At 35.4% G+C, this 24,702-nt stretch overlaps 1 protein-coding gene and 1 long non-coding RNA gene across 5 annotated transcripts in view; one reads left to right on the top strand and one right to left on the bottom strand.

The window, feature by feature from the left end:
• The first annotated feature begins 59 nt into the window (after positions 1-59).
• On the top strand, positions 60-19,273 carry LOC141551016 (uncharacterized). The gene is made up of 2 exons (XR_012484766.1): positions 60-412; positions 18,999-19,273. It is a non-coding gene; the product is annotated as an uncharacterized LOC141551016 (long non-coding RNA).
• OCLN (occludin) overlaps positions 10,004-24,702 on the bottom strand; it is a 51,499-nt gene continuing 36,800 nt past the window's right edge. For all 4 annotated transcript variants that reach the window (XM_074282219.1, XM_074282216.1, XM_074282218.1 and 1 more), the window contains exons 6-9: positions 17,661-17,870; positions 15,778-15,949; positions 15,213-15,254; positions 10,004-11,607 (exon numbers count right to left, since the gene is read on the bottom strand). In XM_074282219.1, the coding sequence (XP_074138320.1) occupies positions 11,506-11,607; positions 15,213-15,254; positions 15,778-15,949; positions 17,661-17,870 (526 nt within the window). In that variant the 3' untranslated portion in view covers positions 10,004-11,505. The remainder of the gene's footprint in view (positions 11,608-15,212; positions 15,255-15,777; positions 15,950-17,660; positions 17,871-24,702) is intronic.

The following is a 24,702-nucleotide window of genomic DNA, read 5'->3' as shown; positions in this document are numbered from 1 at the left end:
AGGTTCGGAACGCGCAGCGTCTGTTCGCCGCCGGGTGGCGCTAGATGCTGAGCGACGCTGAGCTCTCCGAGGGGGCGCCGCTGGGAGCGGATGCTAGCCGGCTCCTCGGGAACCTACACAGCAGAAAGCAAGGAGTTTGCTCGCAAATGTTGTGCAGTAGCTAATAGTGGCTCGCAGATAGCGCGCACTCTGGTTTACACGACGCTCTACAACTATTATGCTTCGTTATTGTTCAGTGGCGTTTTCATGACTGGGCCCTTCTTCAGAGCAAATTGCAGACGAGGAAAGTGAGACAAATCGGGTTAAATGACTCGCCAAGAGTCACAGCGTCCAAAAAAATCCCTTGCTTTTCTCGCCTTACCGAAAAGGAAACGGAAGGAGCCGTAAGTGTCTGAGACTTCATCTGAACTCGGTGATTTTTTTTTAAATTAATTTTGTTATTATAACTTTTGGGGGGGTAATTTTTTTTTACAACATTGTCCCTTGTACTCCTTCTGTTCCGAATTTTCCCTCCTTCCCTCCACCCCCTCCCCTAGATGGCAGGCTTTCTCATACATATTAAATGTGTTATAGTATATCCTAGATACAATATATGTGTGCAGAACCGAATTTCTTGCTGTTGTTGTTGCAAAGTAAGAATTGGATTCAGAAGGTAAAAATAAGAACTCAGTGCTTTTGAATTCTTAAAGCCAAGATCAAGTAAATCTGGAACTTTCCAGTATGACAGCTCTGGAAAGATCCTTTCTTTTTAAATGTGGGTTGTGTGTTTATTTATTTTTAATACACCTTGCTTTCCATACCTTGGGAAAGAAAAATCAGAACAAAAGGGAAAAACCATGGGAGAGGGGGAAAAAAAACCAAAAAAAAGTCAACATCCCATGTGCTGATTTACATTCAATCTCCATAACTCTTATGGATGCAGATGCCATTTTCTATCCAAAGTCTATTAGAATTGCCTTGGACCGCTTAACTGCTGAGAAGTCTTCCGTAGTTGGTCATGGCACATTCTTGCTGTAATTGCCTACGAACCTGGTTCTGCTTGTTTCGCTCAGCATCAGTGGAAAGATTCACAGGCCTTTCTAAAATCAGCTTGTTCATTATTTTTATACAACAATAATATTTCATTCCCATATACCACAACTTGTTCAGCCATTCCCTAATTGATGGGTGTAAGGTTCTCTTTAGCTTTCTGGAGAGCTTGGGAGCAGCCTTGTTTCAGCAGAATAATCACCATGAGAATAACCGGGGATAAAGTCCAAAGTCTTTATTATCTCCTTTACAGTCTGTCTCCTTGCCTGGGCCCTGGTTAGCTTTCTGGAGGTCCTTCAGAAGCCCTTGTCTTAGTGGGGAAGCAGGTAAGCCATCATGAGACTGGTGAAGATGGAATGTCTCTCTGAGTCCGAGAGCTTGAGCTCCAGCCTCCAGTCCAGTGGGAGTCTGTCTCTGGCTGAGTTTGTCCCAGTTTATATGCTCTATTACAATTACATCATTACAGTGTACTGAGTATAAACCAATCGTTATATCACTAGGGCAATCGTACTGAACTAGAGAACTCACATGCTAAACCATAGTCTTATCAATTTCACTGAGTTAACACTTTATTGAAATCAATCATACTGAGCCGTAAGTGTATTTCTCCAAAGTTCCTGACCTTTAGAGATGGGCATCTACTAATTTTCCAGTTCTTTGTTACCACAAAAAAAAAACCAGCTACATTTTTGCACACACAAGTCCTTTTCCCTCCTTTAAGATTTCCTTGGGATACACACCCAATAATGACACTGCTGGGTCCATGGGTATGTACGGTTTTATAGGCCTTTGGGCATAGTTCCAAATTGCTTTCCAGAATGGCTGGATCATTTCACAATTCCACCAACAATGTATCAGTGTCCCAGCTTCCCCACATCCCCTCCATCATTTATTATCTGTTCATATCCTTTGAATGGCTCCTGAGATCTTTAACCACAAAAGCAGTATTACAAATAATAGCATTTAGCACAGTGCCCTGGACATTAGTGAATCAAGAAACATTTCTTAAATGCTTACTATATATCAGTCACTTTACTTGATGACAAGGAATCAAATACAAAATTCAGATAATTTGCTCTCAAAAAGTTTATATGATACTAGGAAGCTAGGTGGTGCAGTGGACAGATAGCCAAGCCCAGTCAATAAGACCTCTCTCAGACAATAACTTTGTGATGCAGAGCAAATCATTTAATCTTGTATGTCTGTTCCTGATATGTAAAATGAGCTGGGGGAGGATATGGCAAACCATTCTAGTGTCTTTGCCAAGAAAACCTTGCATGGAGTCACAAAGATTTAGACACAACTGAAGAACAAGGAGCTACATGCTTAGTTAAATAAATAGAATTCTTATAAGGTGCTAAGTCAGTGGAATTGATAGAGACAATGGTTGCTTAGCAGGGTGCTTAACAGTTCTCTAGATGTATTTAGTGCTTACTGCAATTCCAGAAGATTTACAAATCTTTAAGAGGCTAGGAGCCTCAAGGAGGATTGACTCTGAGAGGGATATTCAGAGGCAGGATTCAGTCAAACAGATTCACAAGCAGAACTAAGAAAGACAGAGAAGTGGTGGCAGGCTGTCCTGTGGAGAACATTGAAACCAAGATCCGGAAGGCCTCCAGAAAACTAGCCGAGCCCCAAGTGAAGAAGTTAAGATTTTGATGGAGACAATAAAGCATTTGAACTTTTAACTCCTGGCTGCATTTGGGGTTATTATGCTGAACTGAAAGGAAGGCTGCTCCCAGAAGCCCCTCAAGAAACCTACTCCCAGAGAATATTATATTTTAGAGAAGAACATTACATTTATATAAGATATTATATTAAATATAAGATTTTATATATAAAAAATATATAAAGTAACATGAAATTATGGGGATTGGGGGGGGCACAATTGAGAGAATAAGGAAACGCCTCTAAATGAAATGAAGTTAAACTCTAGTTAAATCTTAAAGAGAACTAGCAGTTTTCTTTCAACGGTCCTCAAACTTTTTGAATAGGGGGCCAGTTCACCTTCCCTCAGACTGTTGGAGGGCCGGACTATAGTAAAAACAAAAACTCACTCTGGCTCCGCCTCTCAGCCCATTTGCCATAACTGGGCGGGCTACATAAACGTCCTCAGCAGCCCATAGTTTTGAGAACCCCTGTCACAATTTTTTGAAGTAATGGGGGTCACATAGCTAATACATATTTCTGGTCATATTTGAACTCAGATCCTCCCAATATGACTGGTATTTTATCTACTGAGCCACCTAACAGTTCTGAGCAGTTTTTAAGAGACCAATATAGAGACAAAGCTTTCTAGACCCCTGCAGCCTGTGCAAAGGCAGGGGAACAATCATTAAAAAATTATTTTATGCTATATTGTATTTTTACTTAATTTGTTAAACATTTCTGTTACATTTTATTTTTTCCATTTTTTAAACAGAACTTTTATTTTTCCAAATACATGTAAAAGTAGTTTATTTTTGTAAGACTTTGTGTTGCAAATTTTTCTCCCTCTCTACCTTATCTCCCCCTTTCCCAAGACAGCAAGCAATTTAATATAGGTTAAATATGTGCAGTTCTTTTAAACATATTTCCATATTGTCATGTTTGCAAGAAAAATCAGACCAAAAGAGAAAAAAACCATGAAAAAGAAAAAAAAAAAAGTACAAGATGAAAAAACTCTGCTTTGGTCCTCATTCAGTCTCCCCAATGCTCTCTCTGGATGCAAATGGCATTTTCCATCCCTGAGTCTATTAGAATTGCTTTGAATCACCTCATTTTTGAGAAGAGCCAAGTGTGGATAAAAGTCTTTCAAGGGGAAAAATAACTTAAAGGTCCAACGATGTCTTTTCCAGTTTGGTACCTTCCCTCAGAATCTTTCCAGTTTATCTTGTCTTTCCGTAGTTGTTTTCATTCGATCTCCTTCCTTAGCTCCTTCTGAGCTCCTGGAGAGCAAGGGGACTGACTGGGTTTTGTTTGGTTGTTTTTTGCCTTTCTTTGTATTGTCAGTGCTTAGCACAGTGCATGTGTGCACTTGTTGTCAAGGATCCTTTCAGTTGCATCCCACTTTGTGATGCCTTCTGGGCTTTTCTTGGCTTGGTCCATAATAGACACTTAATAACTGCTAGTTGACTGACTATCCAAACCAAATTTATAAATGAAGTTGTTAAGTTAAAGACTAGCTATATAGCAAAGCTTACTTCCCTTGGAATGCCTGATACCTCTCCCCACCCCTTCCTTGTGATTATCACCATATGATCCAATACAAGCCTCACCTAGGAGGAAGTCCTTCCTGACTAACATTGTCTCACATCTGTCACTCCTAAGTAATTGTGCTTAAAATGGATACAATCAAGTCATGAAAAATATGATTCAGTCAAAAGGACTTTCAACTTGTGAAATGATTCAAAGTTTGGAAAAGAAAATATATTAGTACTTTATCCAAGAGACCCAGCCCAAGAAGTTGAGAAACTTCAGATCCCAGTATCACAACAGCCACCACCCAAGTTCAGTCTTTCATGACATCTGGACTATTTGCAATAATATGGTTACTCTGCCTTGGGCCTCTCTCCACTCCAGTCAATTATACAAACATCAAAGTTTTTTTATTTTATTTTTTATAAAATGCAGGTCTGAGCATATTATTTCCTTCTTCAAGAAATTCCAGCGATTCCCTTTTTTTCTACAAGAACAAATATAAAGCCATCTGTTTATATTTTAAAGCCCTTCACAAACTTGTCCCTTATGTTATTCAGTAATTTCAATCGTGTCCAATTCTTTTGTGAGTCCATTTAGGATTTTCTTGGAAGATTTTATTGGAATGGTTTATTGTTTCCTTCTCTAGATCATTTTACAGATGAGGAAACTGAGGCAAATAGACTTAAGTGACTTGTGCAGGGCCACACAGCTAGTAAGGGTCTGAGGCCAGATTTTAACTCAGATCATTTTTACTCCAGGCCCTGCGCTCTCTCCACTGGGCCATCTTGCCCTTTTTATCTCTTTATTCTTCTTACACATTATTGCCTTCCATGAAACTGCTCACTGTTCTAGCTTCTTGCCATAATGGCCTACTTGCTGATTCTCCTAAAGGATACCTTTTTTTCCTTCCATGCTGTTGCAGTGGCTACCCTTCTTCCCCAAACCTCCCTTTGGTACCCCAGGTTTCCTTTGATTTCCCCAAATGCTAGTGCCTTGCCCTCTGAGTTGCCATGTGTTCACTTTGTACAAACGTTGCATGTTGCACACACAGACATGTATCTCGTCATAACGCAATCTCCTTGAAGGTAAAGACTGTTTTTGCAGGATCATTACTTGGTACTGTGGCTGGTACATGGTTAATGCTTAATGAATGCTTGTCAATTGATTGATGATTTCACCATCTTCCCAATCATCTAACTTGAATACTCAGTCACCTTTAACTTTTCCTTCTTCCTCATTGCCAACATCCAGTCATTCTCAAAATAATCTTTCTAATGCACAGTTCTCTCCATGTAATTTAAAACCTTCATTGGTTTACTCCCTATCACCTATAAAATGAAACAGAATTCTCATTCTATCATTTTAAGACTCTTTACAGTCAGACCCCAACTAAATGATCCCAGTCCACCAGTTCTGTGCATAGACATATTTACTTGTTCAAAGCGTCCAGTATCCAGATAAATTCTCCATCATTCATGCCAGTTCAACAATTCAAATTAACACATATTAGCCCTCATTATGCATAAGACATCATCATAGAAAAAAAATTAACAGAATCATAGAATTTTAATTAGAAGGGCACCTTGATGGTCCTCTAATCCAACCCATACACAAAAGAAAACTTTACTTTAATATGGGAATGACATGGCCCAATCTGTGATTATTTTCATAAGACAAACCTAAAAGGGGAGAACCAGTTGGATCAATTGAAATCTGACACAGTTCAGATGCCCCTCCTCCATGAAAGAGGGTTGATTTTTTTCCTTTTTCAATTGAAAGTGAACTTTCCTATCTATACATTGTAATCAGACTATCTAGACCAGAGCTACTTAACCTAAGGTGTGTCATCTTGTTTTTGAATAGTTTAGTGATAGTATTTTAAGAGGATTGATTACCTTTAATGCTATGCATTTTAGACATTTAAAAAATTCTATTCTGATAAGAATATGGCATTTACTCTTGGAACTTTCAGTGTCATGGACCTTTTTGTTATTCTGAAGAAAAATTCCAATCCCTTGACTTTAACTTCAGCAAAGTACCTGTACCATATTTCACTTTTGTATATCTCATATCCTCTCAATCACATTAATTTTTTTCCCCCTGAGGCTAGGGTTAAGTGACTTGCCCAGGGTCACACAGCTAAGTGTAAGTGTCTGAGACCAGATTTGAACTCAGGTCCTCCTGAATTCAAGGCTGATGCTCTATCCACTGCACCACCTAGCTACCCCTATCACATCATTTCTTAAAGTTGAATAGGGAAACAGTGTTCCAAATTTTTCTCCCTCTTCTCAAGTCAGCAAGCAATTTAATATAGGATTAAAGTGCTATTCTTCTAAGCACATTTCTATATTTTTCATGCTGAACAAAAATATATTAAAACGGGGAAAAAAAACCACCAAGAAATCAAACAGTAACAAAAAAGGTGAAAATACTAAGTTTATTCACTTCATGTGGATCAGTTTGGGTTCTGTACTTCCCTGTCTCCATAATAGTTATCTTTAGTCAGAGTTCTTTTTTGCTTTTTAAAGGTTTAAAGGTTGAGGTCTTTTCTTAGGGCACTCCAGAGCTTCCTCTACAGGGTGACAGGGGCTTCAAGCTGCCCACACAGAAGCAGTGCTTCTACAGTGCTCTGGGTGGGCCTGGGTAAGTCCTGAGTATTATGTGGGGATTCATGAGCTCACTATTTCCTTTCTGCAGTGGGGATGTGTGTGTGTATCTCACCAGGGCAGAGTAGCCAACACTGTTATATTTTAGCTAAGAGACTCTTGCTAGATTCCTTGTACTGGGGGAATCTCCACTTTGGGCTTCCCATGCTGTGCCACCCTGGGCCATGATCCCCCCTGCCCAATTGAGAGACCTTTCCTAAAGTCCTTTCAAGGCATATGCCGGAAAATTATTATACTCTAAATATTTATGGGTTTTGTCATTCCAAAATCTGTTCAGAGGTTTGATCTACTGTTGAAGCAATGTCCTGTCCTCTCTGCTACCTTGGCTCTGTCCCCTGGTAAATCTCTTTAAGAGAAATTTCTCACATTGACTGACTTCTGGATGAAATAGAAAAGGGGAAAAACTTGGGCCTAATATAATAGTTATTAAATATAACAGAAATATACATTTCTCACACAGTTCTCATAATATGTGATCTCTAGAGCCCTCATCATTACAGTTGATTTCTAAAATGAGGTGCTTATAAATGTCCTCCAGATGCTATCAAATTTCTTATTCTGATCCCTAACTCTCTCAAAGTAGTCACAGTTGCTTTGAGCTGGTTTCCTCAACCATTCTTCAAGGCTATTGAGAGGAAGAAAAGAAGGGAATTATTAAGTGCTTACTTACAGTGTGTTAAGCACAAATTTGAGAAAACAAATATAAGCAAAAAAGACAGTTCTTCCCCTCAAGGAGAGACAACATACAACAGAGCAGAAATGAAATGAGGAACAGAACTGGGAGGCTAAAAAAAAGCCAGATGGTCTGGGCTTTTTCACAAGCTACAGGAGGAACCCACACATGGTAGAAGGAAGTGATCTTTGCAGAGAGATATTTTGGAATAAGCACTGTGTTACGTGATGTTTAAAGTGGTTTAATGTCTGTGGATCAGGAGATCTCAGGTGCTAAGGGAAGTTTAAGATAAGATTACAGTAGAGATTTGGTTTCGAAACCTATGGAGTCAGAGCCAGGTCAAGAGAGAAATGAAAAATCTGGTCTGAGCTTCTTTACAAAATGGAGTTCTAGGAGGAACTCGCCATTGGAAGAAGGTAGAAGCTTTACAGAGGAGTCTTTCAGAATGAGCAGACCCCAGAGATAATTGGGGGTTTCATGGTAAGAAGACCCTAGATATTGATGGAACAAGGATGAGACACCAATAGGAACATGGTTTTGATGGGGCATAGAAATTAATCTCCAAAATATATTGTATTGCAAGCATACAGACCACCAAATAATGAGGTATGGGGTCAAACTTCTAAATATATTGGGATTTGGGGCTTCTGTCTTGAGATGTCTCAAAAGAATTTGAAGGCTTAGACCATCTCCAAATCAAGACGCAGATTTTTTGTTAGGCAGTGGTGAAAGTTCCAAAAGGGAGTTTAGTGATTAACAAGGGGAAAGACTGGGCTAACTTTCCTAGTGGAACCATGCTTTAAGGCAGCTAAGTTTCTAATGAACTAGGAATACCATGAGATAGTCAGAGCTCTTAATAAACTCACTATAGTGATGCTTTTAGTAAGCAGGCTAAGTTCCTAAAAGGAATTAAGAAAGAAAGGAGGTATCAGTGCATTGTTTTATAGGAGAAAAATAGCCTAGGGACTGACATCTATAGCCTTCTGATTAGGCACACAAACTGTGTGGTCTTGATAAATTTTGTCAATGCAAAGAAATCAATAAAGACCTCTTAAAAACAAGATAAGAACAAAGGAAGGAAGTCATCCTGGGAATTCAACTAGGGCCCACTTAAATCGCAAAAAAGCCTTTTTTAGTTAATATCCCTCCAATGGTCCACCTACTTAACCAAAGACTTGGGTCTTATTCATCAATCAGTTTAAAAGTCAGTAATTAAGAAAAAGGCCAGGAGAAGAATGAAGGCTCAATTGAGATTAAAATGTGCTACCAGAAGATCTAGCAAGACTAGAAGAACTAGTCTTGTGACTCCTAGATTGGAAAGGAACACTGTCCATAAAAAGGGCCATCCTAGGAATGTTTCATGCTAAGGCAGGTCCAGTATTAAGATGCTATGATTAACCAAACAGAAACCTTCTAAATGAAAATTGAGCTTCAGTTAACATTTTGCACTAGTTAAGGATAATACATTTCCCCAAGAATAGAGAAGCTTTCAGGAAAAAATTCAACAGGAATCTTGAATAATAAGTGTTTCCTTTATAGGGAACTCACTCCTATTTCAAGTGTGGCTGCATTTTCTTGGATTTAATTTTTATTTAAAAAAAAAAAAAAAGGTATTGGGGCACCTAGGTGGCACAGTGGATAGAGCACCAGCCTTGAATTCAGGAGGACCCGAGTTCAAATCTGGTCTCAGACACTTAACACTTCCTAGCTGTGTGATCTTGGGCAAGTCACTTAACCCCAGCCTCAGGGAAAAAAAAAAAAAAAAAAAAAGTATTACATTTTCTATTTGTTTTTTTTTTTTTCTTTATATCATCAAGGTGATCCCATGTTTCCTTCCTTCTTTCTTTCCTTCCTAGAGAAACAGCCCATATGACAAATTGTATTTTTTAGAAGGGAAGAAAAAGTCAGCACAACTGATTAATATATATTGAAAAGTCTGAAAATATAAGATCTGTGCACCTCCTCTCCTTTGTGAAGGGAAGGGTCAGCTTCTTATATCTCCTCATTTGAGTGCTCTCATTTATAATTACTATGTGGGGGCAACTAGGTGGCCCAGTGTTTAGAGAACCAGCCCTGTTGTCAGAAAGATTCATCTTCCTTCCAAATGTGGTCTCAGACATTAGTTGTGTGACTCTATGCAAGTCACTGTTTATTTAACTGTTTCCCTCATTTATAAATCAGCAGGAGGAGGAAATGACAAATCACTCTAGTATTTTTGCCAAGAACTCCCCTCTCAAAAAAACAACATAAAAGTAGGGTTACAAAGAGACATGAATAAAAAATACTAAACAACAAAAATAAAACTAATTATAGATAATACTAGAAAAATCCACTTTCAGAACTCAAATACCACATGTCAAAAGTGTATTCTTTTTAAAAATTCATTAAAATTTAAAAGAGAAAACTAAAATAACTCCTTAAAAAAAAAGTAAAAATGAATTCAAGAGAAGCAATATCCAGTACAGTAATTCCTTTTAATTAATGAAGTTTAAGGTATGAATAATCTGTTCTTTCAGGTTAATAGACTAAGCTCTTTCATGTATACAGCACACAAAAAAATATAAATTTCTTCAATTTGAAGAAATTATTTAATAACCAATATAACAGGATACATTCATCCTTTTTCCAATGACTTATGTCTTTGGAAATGATACTTCATCATTATCATTATTAAGTCATACTTGGTAACTTTCTTGAATGCACTTAAGATTCTATTACTAAATTAAAGCTGAATACTTGAGTCTTAAGAACAGTTTTATAAAAGCACAACACAGCTTTTTATGAAAACCTTTCTAATGGTAAGACGAACAGCAGTCAGCACCAGGTGAGCTAAATTTATTTCGACTACTCATAACTTAATAACAAATGTAACACACTTAGTCTGAATGACATCACTGGAAATTACATGAACTACCATGTTATCCCCAGTTTTCACATGAATCTACTGCCATATCCAAAACCAACCTAATGATCAACACAATGTGAATAAACCACTTCATACCATTACTGCCAAAATTACTTCCATTGTAATTTTTTCCCACAAGCTAACACGGTCAACATTTACACAACTCAAAAAAGGGTGTGCCATTAATTAACCAGGTAGATTCATCAATAAAACTATGTAAAGGGCTTAAAAGTTCCAGTAATATATAGTTCAAGTTATAACTGTATTACAAAAGTAAATTTTTGTTTTATTATACAGACCATCTAATTGTTAAAAAAAAAAAAAAAAAAAAAACAAACTTGTAAACCATCACAGGTGAACAACAGTCATTCAAAAATACATGACAAAATCTACATAATTATGAGTCTAAATGCCCTGATTAAAAAAGTAAAATATATACATTTTTAAAATTTTATACATTTGATAATTTTGCATGATTTTGGTAAGGTAGCATCAGCTCAGAAAAATTGTTTACTTATAAACAATTTTCAAGCCATTCAGAAGAAATCAGTGGGGCTGTGATTTAGAATGCAGCATACAGAGTAGACAGGCCTATATTTAAGGAAAATAACTTCATTTTTAATATATTCAGAGTTTCTATATGGAATTCTCTATTTCAGAGAGAGCTTTTGTATGAGGTTACATGGTCATTTGAGAAAACAAAGGACCCTGGAGTGTAAAAGTCATAGCACTGGTGATATATGAAGTAGTCATTAAGGTTTAATGCTTCAAAACATAGTTGGTTCTTAATACTAGTACCCAGATTTAAAAGACTAAAACCCTTAATGTCAGAATGTAAAGCTGAGTTACCAAAAAGCATTATATAAAGTATCAACACTGATGCCATTGAATTGACTTAGCTGTAGCTACCAAAACTCTATAAAGGCCACAGAGAGATATCTTCTCATTGATTACAACACTAGAGATATTTTGTCTTCAGATAACATCAGTTAAGTCATTTGCAGAGAAGGCAAGTATACAGTCCAAAGTTTCTCAAAACTTCCAGTCACTGACTATGTTTTTTGTCTATCATAGTCCGCAACCATTTTTTTGATATGAGACAATTTGCTTTTCAGCTGCTTGCAATATTTCTTCTTATTCTTGTAATCTGCAGACTAAAAAAAAAAAAAAAGAAAAAGAAAAAAAGATGGAAGAATTAGAGAAAAATTATCCAATGATTTCTGTGAATTCTCTTTTTAGAAATCTCACATTACAAAATGAATAGCTCCAATAGGCAAATGTGGATAAACATTTTCTTTCTTTCTATACACTGAAAAAAACAAAACAAAAAAGAAGCAAAAACACCTTAAATGTTCTGGTAAATCAGAATCTATCAATTGTGACAAGGAAATTTTAGCTATCCTTGAATATTAATTATCTCCATTCTAGAGAAATGAGAAACTCTTCCTTTATCTCTCAACTATAAAGATAGGAAATACACATGCTATACTGTCAGACAGGGTAGAGCTGCTTAAGTCTGTCATCTGGCTAGGCTCAATTTTTTTCTTCATATTTTGTCTATTTCTCTTATCTTCCTGCTCCCCATCAACTCTTCAAGTGAGACTAACTTCTCAGGACCTATGATGCCGCCAGTGAGTACAGTTTGTGGTCCATTATCAGCCACCTATATCATGTTTGAAATTTCCAATCAAAATTTTGTTTTGCTAGAACTCTGTGTGTGTGTGTGTGTGTGTGTGTGTCTCCCTATCCTTCCTTCCAACCACACTCACTCAAATCACTACAATCAATAAAAGCACCAGTTGTGAAAAGCAAGGAAGAAAAGAGTGGAGGGTGGGAGAAGGGGACAGGGAAGAGATAAAATACTAAAGACTTCAAGAAGTACCTTTTCATTTGATGAGTCTAATCAAATAGAAAATCAGGAGAGCATCAAAAAAGCAAAACAAGTAGGCAGATTTATTAGATAACTGAATTTTAGTCTATGTCCTTATGTCTTATTTTGTATCCTAAATAAAACAATTTTCATACTCTACGTGGGAAGAGAGAGCCTAGCATTTAGGGAAGTGAAGGGAGCTTTTGAGGATAAGTGGCAAAGTAAAATGAGGTCAATATGGTTCATAGCATTCCCATCTTGAGTTTTACATCTTGAAAATAGAAAATATGATCTCAGTAACCATTCATAGGCATTAATTGAGAACTATCATCACCACAATAAAGTTCCATAGAATTTTATTCCTCCAAGTTTCAAAACAGGATAATTTTACTGTGACCTGCAAATTGTGTCCTATGTGTTCCTGCCAGCAACTACATTACTTTTCCATATGTACAAAGCAAAAAAAAGTTGGAAGGATATAGTTCTGCTCTTCAGGTTATCAGAGACAATGAAGTGCTGCTTGGGAAAAAAATATGGAAGTAGTATTTTAGGGAAAAAACAAAAGAAAAAAAGGATTTACATATAGAGAGGGAACATTTTATCATTCTTAAATAGTCATTTAAAAATGACAAAAGAAAGAACAATGATTTGAAGTTATAATAGGAATGAAACTTTTTTTTTGAAACTCTTCCTATAAAGGAAATCTGACTAAGAAATCAGCTTCTTGTGCTTCAAAGAATGACGATGATATGGATCCATAGATGTCATCAGATGAGAGTTCTACCAAAAATGCTCTTAGGAAAAGGACAGTTAGTGGAAATTGGTAACTACTTGCAAGGAGAATCAAAGGAACTATTAATTACATTGACAGTCAGGCTTAAGATATCTATTGTCTTTTATCTTTTTTGGTCATGTACATTGCCAAAAATTAAACAAACACTTCTGATGATTCATGTAAGAACAAATGAAACTATCTGCAATAACCTAGATGCCTTTTTAAAGATCTGGAAGTCAAGGGAAAGAAAAATTAATATTTTGAAAATAAGACAAGGTGAAAAAAAAAAAAAGAAAGAAAGAAAATAATTCAAGGTGGATAAAACTTCATTACCACTATGGATTGAAGGTAAGGAATTCAAAGAAAATAATCAGATTTTAGAAGTCAGCTATTAACTAAAAAGATGGTACCTGAAATTTGGAGCTATAGGATTTGCATTTCTGTATCATTATCTAGGAATAGTTGATTCTTAAAAGAGATAGAACATATTTAACAGGGCAAATAAGTCATATTTCCCCAGAATCTTGCAGATATAATCAAAAGAAAGGAGGCAGAGGGAATTGCTCAAAGAGACATTCACTCATTAGACTTCACATCCAACCTATGATATAAGTGCTATAGATATTATCACCATTTTATAGATGAGTCTCAGAAAAGATAATGACTTCTCAAGAAGCATACAAAAGCCAAAGATCTGACACAAGATTCAATCCCAACACTCCTTAACTCCAAGTCCAAAGATATAGCTATTAAGCTATGTTGTTTCTTATCCAAATGGGTTTAAATGTGATAAAGTTTGTAGCAGCCCTTTTTGTAGTGGCAAGGAACTGGAAGATCTGGAAGTCAAAGGACTCAGTTGGAGTATGGCTGAATAACTTGTGGTATATGAATATCATGGAACACTATTGTTCTATAAGAAATGATGAGCAGGCTGAAAGACTTCCATGAACTGATGCTAAGCAAAGTGAATAGAACCAAGAGATCACTGTACACAGCAGCAACAAAATTATGTGGTGATCAATTGTGATGACTTGGCTCTTTTCTACAATGAAGTGATCCAAGACAATTCCAATAGACTTATGATTTAAAATGCCATCTACATACATCCAAAGAAAGAATGATGGAGACTGGATATGGATTAAAGCACAGTATTTTCACCTTTTGGTGGTGGTGGTGGTGCTGTTTTCTTGTGATTTTTCTTTCCAAAACTAATATAGAAATATATTAAAAATTGATTATATCACAGCAATGCAGTGATTCAAGGCAATTCCAATAGACTTGAAATAGAAAATGCCATATTCACATCCAAAGAGAGAAGTATGGAGACTGAATATGGAGCAAAGAATAGTATTTTAACTTTCTGTTTCTTTTTTGTTTTTTTTTCCCCCCTTTTTTCTAATTTTTCTGGCACAACATGACAAATATGGAAATAGATATCAGACACTTAACACTTCCTAGCTGTGTGATTTTGGTCAAATCTCTTAACTCCAATTGCCTCAGCAAAAAACAAAACATAAAAACCAAAAATGAATGCTGAAAGCCTTTTTTACTTGTAATTAGAAAAATAATATGCCATTAAAATTTTTAAAAAATTAAAACAAAAAACAAAAACAAAAAAAAAACCAAATGGTAAAAAGAGAGCACAAATTCAAGATAATGGAAAAAAAATATTAAGTTAATATCTTAGTTTTCAAAAAAAACCTGGAAAAACTTACATGAACTGATACAAAATGAAATGAACAGAACCAAGAGAACACTGTACATCATAATAATATTGTATGATTAAAATTATTAAAAGCTTCTCTAAAGTGAAGTAAACAGATGCTGGCAAGACTGATGCTCATCCTCTACTTGCAGCCTCTGCCTAATTCTGAAGAAGCTTCCAAATCCTATGTTCCATTGCAGAGTCATCAGAATAAGGTTTTATCATATGCTTCTGCTAACATGCAAATTAAAAAAAAAAAAAAATCATTCCTACTTAATTGCAAGCTGCCTGAGGACTGGTATGCTATACAATTTATCTCTGTATCACCCCCAAAGTCTGACAGTGCTTTGTAATTAAGACACTTCATAAAATAAGATTATAGAAAAATTAAGAAATTAATTATACTTACTGCTTTCACTTCCTTTAGTCGATTATATTCATCAGCAGCAGCCTATTAAGGAAAAAATAAGCAAATGAATGTTTATTGTAGTATTTACCTTGAGCATAATTATAATTATGCCCTTGAGCATAATTATAATTATGCTCGAGCCCTCTAATTTATTCTGAGGCTTAAAACTCTGAGTTATGTTAAAAAGAAAAACATTATTTATATTTAATGACATTTCTTAGATTTCATCCACACAGGTAAAGAGAAGCTAAAATGATACAAATTCCTGCTCCCTTATTAATTCTAATAGCACCGTTTACTTTAGTCTTCATTATGACCATGTTTTCAGAGAGAACCACCAATTTTTCCATGTCAAAGCCTCAGATTCTTTGACAAGATAAAAGAAAGATTCCCAAAGTTCTGAATTGGATTAATACAAGAATAATAGTGGTTTTACTAGTGCATGAGTATAAATGATACTGATACCATCACAAACCAATTAGAATTTCCATAACCTGATTTTCATCAAACTAATCTTTATTCCCCTTAGTTTTTGTGGAGGGATTTTTATTCTATGGAAACTCACCATGTATTCCTCACTTTCTTCTCGATAGTCATCTAGCTCTTTATCCAAGCGGGAGAGCTCTTTGTTGATTTCATCTATTTCTGCTTGTAAACTCTTGTATTCCTGTAAGCCAGTGTCAAAATTCTTCTTATAAAGCTGTCTCTGTTGGTCTGAAGTTATTGGTGGATATTCCCTAAGTATTAAGGGGAGAAGATTATCATCTATTTTTATGGTTGTTCAATGCTTTTTCAATCATGTCCCACTCTTTGTAACCCCATTTACTTCCCCTGAACCCTCAAGACTATATCACCTTCAATAAGATGGACCAGTCTAGGTGCCAGATAACACTGGGACTGTGAAGAGAATAGTGAGATAATGCCTGCTCTCAAGGAGTTTACAGTTTACAACATGCTCACAGACAATTAAATTTTGGAGATATAAAAGAAAAATCCAGGAATATTTTAACCTTATGGTCAAAGAGAAGATCACTGAAACTTTCTTGGAAAGAGTAAAAGTTCATAGCTGAACTTTAGGAATATCAATTTGGGGGCTGTATAGATGATAGACAGTGAAGGGAGAAGTTGTATTAAGGGACATTTCCAAGATGGTTCTTGTTGTAGTCTAAGCAAAAGATAAGGAAGTGTCTGGACTAAAGTGTAAGTATAGAGAAGAGAACAAAAGAGGGGAAAAATGAAGAGATTACTGACCAGATGTTGGGAAGAAGGCAAGGGAAATAAAGAATGATTCCTAACTTTACAACCAAGAGAACTGAAAGAATGATGCTATCCTTGGGGGAAAAAATTTTAAAAAAGGGTAAATTCCAAGATAATTCCATAGGACTCATAATGAAAAATGGTATTTGTCTCCAGAGAAAAGAACTGATGGCATCAAACACAGAACAAAGCATGCATTTGTTTTCTTCCACAAAATGATGAATATGGAAATGTTTTACATGATTGTACACCCCAATTGCCTCATGAGGGAAAAATTAATGTTATCTTCTCAGCACACTGCAATATAAGATAATTCCAATAGAAATTCTCATACAGAAAAAGGAATCATGGAGACTGTGCAGATCAAAGCATACTATTTTCACCTTTTTTGTTTTTTTTTTTTTTCCTTGTGATTTTCCACTTTTGTTTTGATTTCCCCCCCCCCCACAACATGACTAATGTGGAATATGTTTAAAATGATTATACATGTATAATTATATCAGACTGCTTGCTCTCAGGGAGGAGGAAGAGAAAAATTTGGCACTCAAAATCTTATAAAAATTAATGCTGAACACTAAATGAATAAAAATAAGTTAATATTTAAAATTTTTCTTTACATGTAATTGGGGGTAAATACTATTTTAAAAAAACATTTTAAAAATGTGAAATGAAATGACTTTTCTAAGATCACCTAAATCTTAAGAATACCAGTGTCTTTTCTGACCACACATGAGCTCTTACATTTATTTGTACAATTTCTCCCCCCAGTTTATCAATACTTAATGAATGTTTGCTGGGTTGTTTTATGTGTATTTTTTTTTTTCTGGAAGTAAGACAGTGGAAGTAAGGACCCAGATCGCTGATTTCTTTGCTGTAGTGAACTTCTTGAACTTGGGCAAACTTCTCAAAGCTTACAAGTGCATATGAAAATAGCAGTGATCTCAGCTCAGTAGCACTTCCCATTTGCATCTTGGGAAGATTTTCAGAAATCTTTTAAGTATTGCCTTAGTCAACATTAAGAAAGGTTGCTCTGGAAAAACTCAAAGCAGGTAACTAATTATTAAGTTTCTTTCAACATACTTGTGGTATCTCAAAGTAAAAGAACCCAGGGCACTTAGCCAATAGCAAAAAATGACAGCATTGTTTTGGTCATCCACAATGGTCTGTGTACTACAAATGCTATCTCTGTACCTGTCCCAGTCCTCATCCAGTTCTTCACAAGATTCCCCACCAGTGGTATAATCGGTTTCATAGTGGTCCTGATCAACTCTTCTTGACGTCCTTCCTTTCCCATAAGATTTCTTTGTAGACGTCACTAAGTTACCATTGCTGCTATACCGAGGTTGCCTGAAATCATCCACAGGTGAAGTCACTGGAAGCACTTTAACTACTTCTGGTATCCTAGAGGAAACAACATCATTATATATCATTGGTCAACTTGTAATCCAAAATCAGAAACACTACACAGAATGAATGATCTTTTCAACAAATGCAATACTATTCAACTCTTTACCCTCCCCCACAATCCAAATAACAGCAAGAATAAAAGCCAAGAGACCTCCAAAATCCTGTGTGCTCACTCAATCAAGAAATTTATGTACAGTCCATTGAGCAGATCCCTTAGGTTTGGTATGCCCAACTCTGCAGCCCTTAGAACTTTTTAATGCACGGTTTCTGATTTAAAAGGAACTTCTCTTCAGCCTTTCTAAATTAAATAAGGGCATGTAATCTTAGAGAAAAACTTTGTTTCACTTAATTTCAATGTCAATATTAATTAATTTCAATGTCAATAATTTACCTTATAGTAATCCAGTTGAGAGAAATCTTAGTGAACTTTTAAGTCCCCCAAAATGATTTTCTTTTAAATTCAAATTAGGGAAGGGGAATATGTACATATGCCTACCAGTGAATACTTAAAAATTCACATAAAATGTCTGTGTATTTAATGTAAAAGTATAATTATTCACACCTCAAAGCAAATTTTTTTAAAAGCTGGAGATTTTTAAGTTTTATAGCATAATTAAAGATCATTTCAAACTTTTGGTCATGTATTGGAAAGAATGAAAGGGGAACATATGTATTTTTTCCAAGACCATTGATTGTTTTTGCTGAAGTATTTGACTTCCCCATCCTAACCTACCAAAAAGTAAACCTACTAAGAGATAAACAGTAAAATGAGGCTCCTTAATATGAATGCAAGCCAGAAGCTGAATTGGGAAAAAATGACAGAGAATATGGAAGGAAGGAGGATGCATAAGAAGGGAAAGGGAAATTTTAAAATGTCCCAGAGAGAGGAAGTTAACTGATTCCCTTCATGAAAAGGTTTCCAATTCAAAGAAAGCTCAGAAATTGGCAGAAGGAAACAAAACATTCAGCAAAAGAACTCAGGGGCAAATTTACATTTTAATCAGCCTCCTAAAACCTCATTACCTTAACAATATCCCTTGTTTATTACAATAAGTACAATAACTAGAAAAGTTCTAATTTTAGGGGTTTTGTGTAATAAAGGATTTATATTCTTCCACTTAGGGTTACTCAGCTTTCTCCAAAGAAGTGCCTCCTTCTAGCATTATCATCAAGGGCTCAAAAGGCCCCAACTTTCCAAAGGCTATTCTGTAAGGAAGAAGGACCAACCTAAGAAAATTCTCATCCCCCAGGAAGAGGGCCAACAAAACTTTTTTTTTTTTTTTCTTCTTCATGTCAAAGCATGAAAATCCTAGAGACTCTCCAGGAGTTATGACTAGCTTCAGTGGAGAATTCTTCATGGATTAAATATATGTTCTTTCATAAAAAGTCAAAAATAATGTATACTTTATATTTTTATCATGCTTTTAAAAAAAGTTTGTTGAGACTATTCAATCATTTTTTTAGTTGTATCTCACTTTGTGATTGCTTTTAGGGTTTTCTGGGCAAAGATACTGAAGTGGTTTGCCATTTCCTTCTTCATCACATATTCCAAATGAGGACAGGGAGGGAAAAAGGGTTAAATGACTTGCCCAGAATCATACAGCTACTAAGTGTTTGAGGACAGATTTGACCTTAGGAAAATGAATTTTCCTGAATCCAGACCCAGTGATCTATCCACTTCACTGGTGATTTAATATGAATGATCAAATTTACTCAATAAAATAATTTATGTTAGTGATATCAGAAATGCCATTAAAGATGACATTAAAAAAAATTTCAATTAAGTTTAAAAAAAAAATAACAAAAGCACAAAACAAATACGGAAGGAAAGATCTGAAGCTGATAATCTGTAAATATTACTTGTTTCATCTCTTCTCAGAGATGAATAGTAGACTTAATATTTATATTTGGATGAATTTCCTTTCTAAGATGAACAAAAGAAAACCTTAGCTTCCTCTCAGTCCTCTGAAATCTTCAAAATCTTATTTTAAGAGTCAAAGTAAGTTTTAAATCAGGCTTTTTAAAAGGATGGGTTTCTGGGTGTGTTTGGGTTGAAAATGGATATGATATGGCAGTTCCTCTCCATTCTAGTTTGTCACCAAGCTTGAATGTCTCCTAAGCTTGCTTCACAACTGAATTCCTGCACATTTTAATCACTGGCTGTAGGAAGACAGAAGCCAGATTTTGTCCCATGAGTCATGAGAAAATAAACTTCTCAGATGCTCTGTCCAAAACTTTGTTAAAGTAATATGATACACCCAAACTCTTGCTTTGGACACAGGTTTAAGTGACAAGAATAACAATATAAAACCTTCAAAACAGGCTACAATCTTTAAGGGAAATGCAATAGAAAAGAAACTAAATCAATCCTATTCACTCTTACTGTGTGATCCTGGGAAGGTCATTTAACCTCTTTGAGCATCAGTTTCACTATTTATAAAATGGGTATAATTCCTCCCAGGATTGTAAAAATCAATTATGATAATACAAATAAAGCCAACTATTGCATTTTAATAATGAATCCCAATAGATATGAACCTAACACTTATTCTTGGAATAGTATAATGGAAGAACAAAAAAGTGTGGTGATATTAAAGCTATGAGGAAGAATACTGTATTATCCAAATATTTGTTAATTAAAACAAGGATATTTTCCTAGATGAAGTACTATACAAAATCACCACCACTATTAACTTAATAAAATACAGAATTAAACTTAATTCTCTTTTAGTGATCCCAATTTTACAAACCACTATTTTTTCTCACTTTCTTGGTATATTTTAGTAGAACTTCTGTCAGACACATTTTTCAGAAGGAGTTTGACAAAAAATACATTTGAAAACAGATACAAAGGGATGGGTGCTGATTAACTGGAAAGTGGGAGCAATTCCACTTTTGGCATTCAAAGCCCTCCACAGTGATAGCAACATATATAAAACCTTTGTAACAAAGGTTTTATATATGTTGCTGTTACTGTGGAGGGCCAAAACCTTGTGAAGTAGATACAATAGTGATCCTATTTTACAGATCTAGTTTGGTAGAAGAAATACAAGATGGGAAATGAGGAGCTGAAAAGGTGGATTGAAGCCAATTTATAGAGAACCTTGAATGGCAGCATCAGGCATTTAATAACTTTATTTTGTTAAGTAATGGAAATTAAATGAAGGTTTTTAGAGGTGACAATAGTAGTGAGAACCATCATAATAGCGGTATATTTTATTAGGAAGGGCAGATTGAAACAAACCAAAAAAGGAAGACTGGAAAAGAAATTGGACTAGATTCAGGGAAGACTAGTCAGATGACCACATTTTATAACATTTCTCATTTACAATATCAGCTTTCCAATGTTGCAAGATAATGCCATCATTCACATCTTCACCTCTCACATGTCTAGGAAAAAGAGACTAGGGACTATCAGTACTCTGCTACCCATGGAAATTTTATAGAGTAGTCCAGCACCATTTACCTTTCCCTATCCAGCTTTATTCAAACCTGGATGTGGGTGGGAGAAATAACTGGGAGTGAGACCTATTTAAAAAACTCCTAGATCCACTCAGCAAAGGTGGAGGAGTCTTCATTTTTAGCTAAATATCTTCCGGTCTCCTAATCTTACCTTGAACAGAGTTTTTATTTACTTACCACATTGAGTCCTTGGGTACCTAAATCCTAGTCTTATATTAACAAGAAATACAATTGTAGATTGTGTGGCTGAGCAAATCACTTAATCTTGTTTGCCTCAGTTCTTTCATTTGGAAAATAAACTGGATGAAGTGATTCAAGGCAGTTCCAATGGTCTCATGATGGAGAAAGCCATTTGTTCCCAGAGAGAGGACTGTGAGTACTAAATGTGGATCACAACATGCTATTTTTTTGTTATTTATTTGCTTTCTTTCTCATTTTTTTTCTTTTTTGATTTTTTTTTGGTGTAGTCTAATTGTGTAAATATGTATAGAAGAATTATACATGTTTACCATGTATAAAAGACAGATACAAAGAGATGAGTGCTGATTAACTGGAAAGTGGGAGTCATTCCACCTTTGGCATTCAAAACCCTTCACAGTAATAGCAACATATATAAAAATCTTTGCAACAATAATTATAACCGAAACCTTGAGAGGTAGATAACGTATACTGGAGGGAAGGGAGAAAAAAATTGGAACAAGGTTTTGCAAAGGTGAATGTTGAAAACTATGCATGTGTTTTGAAAATAAAAAGTTTTTTTTTGATTTTTCTTGTGTGGCAAGATAATTGTATAAACACATATGCATATATTGGATTTAACATATATTTCTACCATGTTTAACATTTACTGGACTACTTGCCATCTAGGGAAGGGTGTGGGGAAAGAGGAGAAAAATTAGAAACACAAGGTTTTGCAAAGGCTAATGTTGAAGAACTGTCCATTTAATATGTTTTGAAAAATAAAAAGCTTTAAGAAAAAAAAAAAAAAAAAAAACTTTGTAAAAAATTCCCCCAATCTGAAATCACTTCTTCCTTTGAATCCAAGGCACTTTGTGCACTCATTACTTATTAGCAACTGGTAAACATCTCAGCTCTGCCACTAGACTAGGAAAGAGGCAATTCTTCACCTTTGTAACCCCCTCAAAGATTAGCACAATACTTTATACTCCCCTCCTACACAAAACCCTACCTGGTAACCTTCCCAAGAGGCAACTAGATGGACCATTACACAGAGTGCAAAATCAGGAAGACTTGAATTCGAATCCAGCCTCACTCAGTCACAAACTATGTGATTCCAGCCAAGTATGGAATTAATAGCAAATTAATAGTACCCACTTCACAGGACTGTTTTGGGGATTGAAAGAGACATCATTTGTCAGTATAGATGTTACATAAATGTAAGGTCCCTGAGGTCAGGGGCTTTCTTTTATCCTTGTATCCTTAGCATTTAGTACAGTGCCTAGTAGATAAGGGCTTAATAAATTTATGTGGGTATACACACAAAATATACATATAATATACATGCTAATATGTATGTATACATGTGTATGAAATTATGCTGAAGATAATAATTTATTCCATATTGCTTTGCTTGACAGAATCTCTTAAGGGACATAGCTTTTTTTTTTTTTTTTTTTTTTTTTTTTTTAAATCTTTGAATCGCCAATACTTAGCACAGTGCCTAGAAAACAATAGGCACTTAATGAATTCCTATTTCCCCTTAAAATCTGGGGAAAGTAATGGTGTCTTAAATGCCCACGCAGCTTAACAGAACAGCTGAGAAGCAATAATGGTTACATGATGCAAAATAAACTAGTTTTACAAGCTTGAAAAGTCATGCAAATAATAGTTTGTAATTTTTGAAAAGAAGACCTCAACTTGACTCTTTTCAGCAAGGAGGTGATTCAAGGCAATTCTAATAGACTTGTGATGGAAAGTGAAAAGGAAAAAAGAGAGCGATTGTATGTAGATTGAATGTGGATCAAAGCATAGTATTTTCACCTTTGCTTGCTTCTTTTTTTCCCTTTTGATCTGATTTTTTTTTTTTTTTTTTGCACAGCACGATGAACATGTAAATATTTTTAGAAAATTGCACATTTAATCCATATCAGACTGCTTTTTGTCTTGGGGAGGGGGTCAGGGGAAGGAGGAAGAAAAATTTGGAATACAAAAGGTTTTGCAAAGGTGAATGGTGAAAACTATCCTTGCATGTATTTGGGAAAATGCAATTACAATTTTTTTTTAAATAAAAAATAAAACAAGACTATATATCTCTAGCACATTATGAACTGTTCTATCTCAATTGCCCCTATGCTTGGTATTAGGCAGTGAGGCCAAAAGGGGGGTCTGAAAACTTTTCTCAAAATATACCTAGTTTTAATCAATATAGAGGTAGCTACTGAGCAGTCAAATAGAAAATTATTAAGCTCTGTTTGGTTTCCAAATTCCATTCCTTTCATTATAATAAAGTTCATTGTTTCCAATTGGATCCCATAATTAAAATCAGCTTGCCAGTGTAGGATTAACGGTTTCAGCTCCTTCTATGTTCTGTGAATGGCCTTTTACATGATCCCTCTCTCTGTTAAATGTAAGACAAGCAGAATTGTGTCTAGGAAAGAGTGCTGTATCTGGAACCAGCTCCAGAATCAAATTCCACTTGTACTATTTACTTGTGACATTGAAAACAAAAATCAATTTTACTTTTTCAAATAGCAATTTTTTCATCTGCAAAATGATGGTGCCAGACTAGGCAAACTCTAAAGCTCTCTCCAGTTCTAAATCTATTCATGGATAATTCTGCTGGAAAATTCAAACTGGGAGGTGTCAAATATGATTTTTCCAAAGTAAAAGGAGGAAATGCTGACCAGTGGGTGGGTATCCTTAAGAATCAATGCAATAAGCCATCTTGTCTTCCCTATAACATGGTAACAAGTTCCCCAAGTATGTTTTTGCACCTTTTACTAAGGTGCTACACAAGAAATAGGTAACAAAGAACAAAGTAAAATAAAGTTCCTGGACCAAATGGGAGGAGTAATATAGAATCATTGGATTTGTATCTGGGATGTCTAATTCAGACCTGTATTTTCAAGATATCAAGTGAGTGGCTCTAAGTTCACACATAAGAGTTAAGAAAAAGATAGAACTAGAGCCCAGTTTTCCTGACTGTCAGGCCAGTGATCCCTATTCTGGAAAATTCAGCATCAATCAATTCAGCTACAAACAAGGGTTTCCTTATCTACAAAATTAAGAGATCTCTTTCTCTCTAAATTCTGTTAAATCTGTGAAACTCCAAAGGGATGGAAGAATGAAAAAGAACCTATTTCTACATATGTGACAAATTAACATGTTACAAATAATAATTTCT

Source organism: Sminthopsis crassicaudata, chromosome 1 (genome assembly GCF_048593235.1).
Source record: "Sminthopsis crassicaudata isolate SCR6 chromosome 1, ASM4859323v1, whole genome shotgun sequence".
Taxonomy (NCBI): domain Eukaryota; kingdom Metazoa; phylum Chordata; class Mammalia; order Dasyuromorphia; family Dasyuridae; genus Sminthopsis; species Sminthopsis crassicaudata.
The sequence above is the reverse complement of the archived record's forward strand: the minus strand, read 5'-3'. Positions and strand labels throughout refer to the sequence as shown.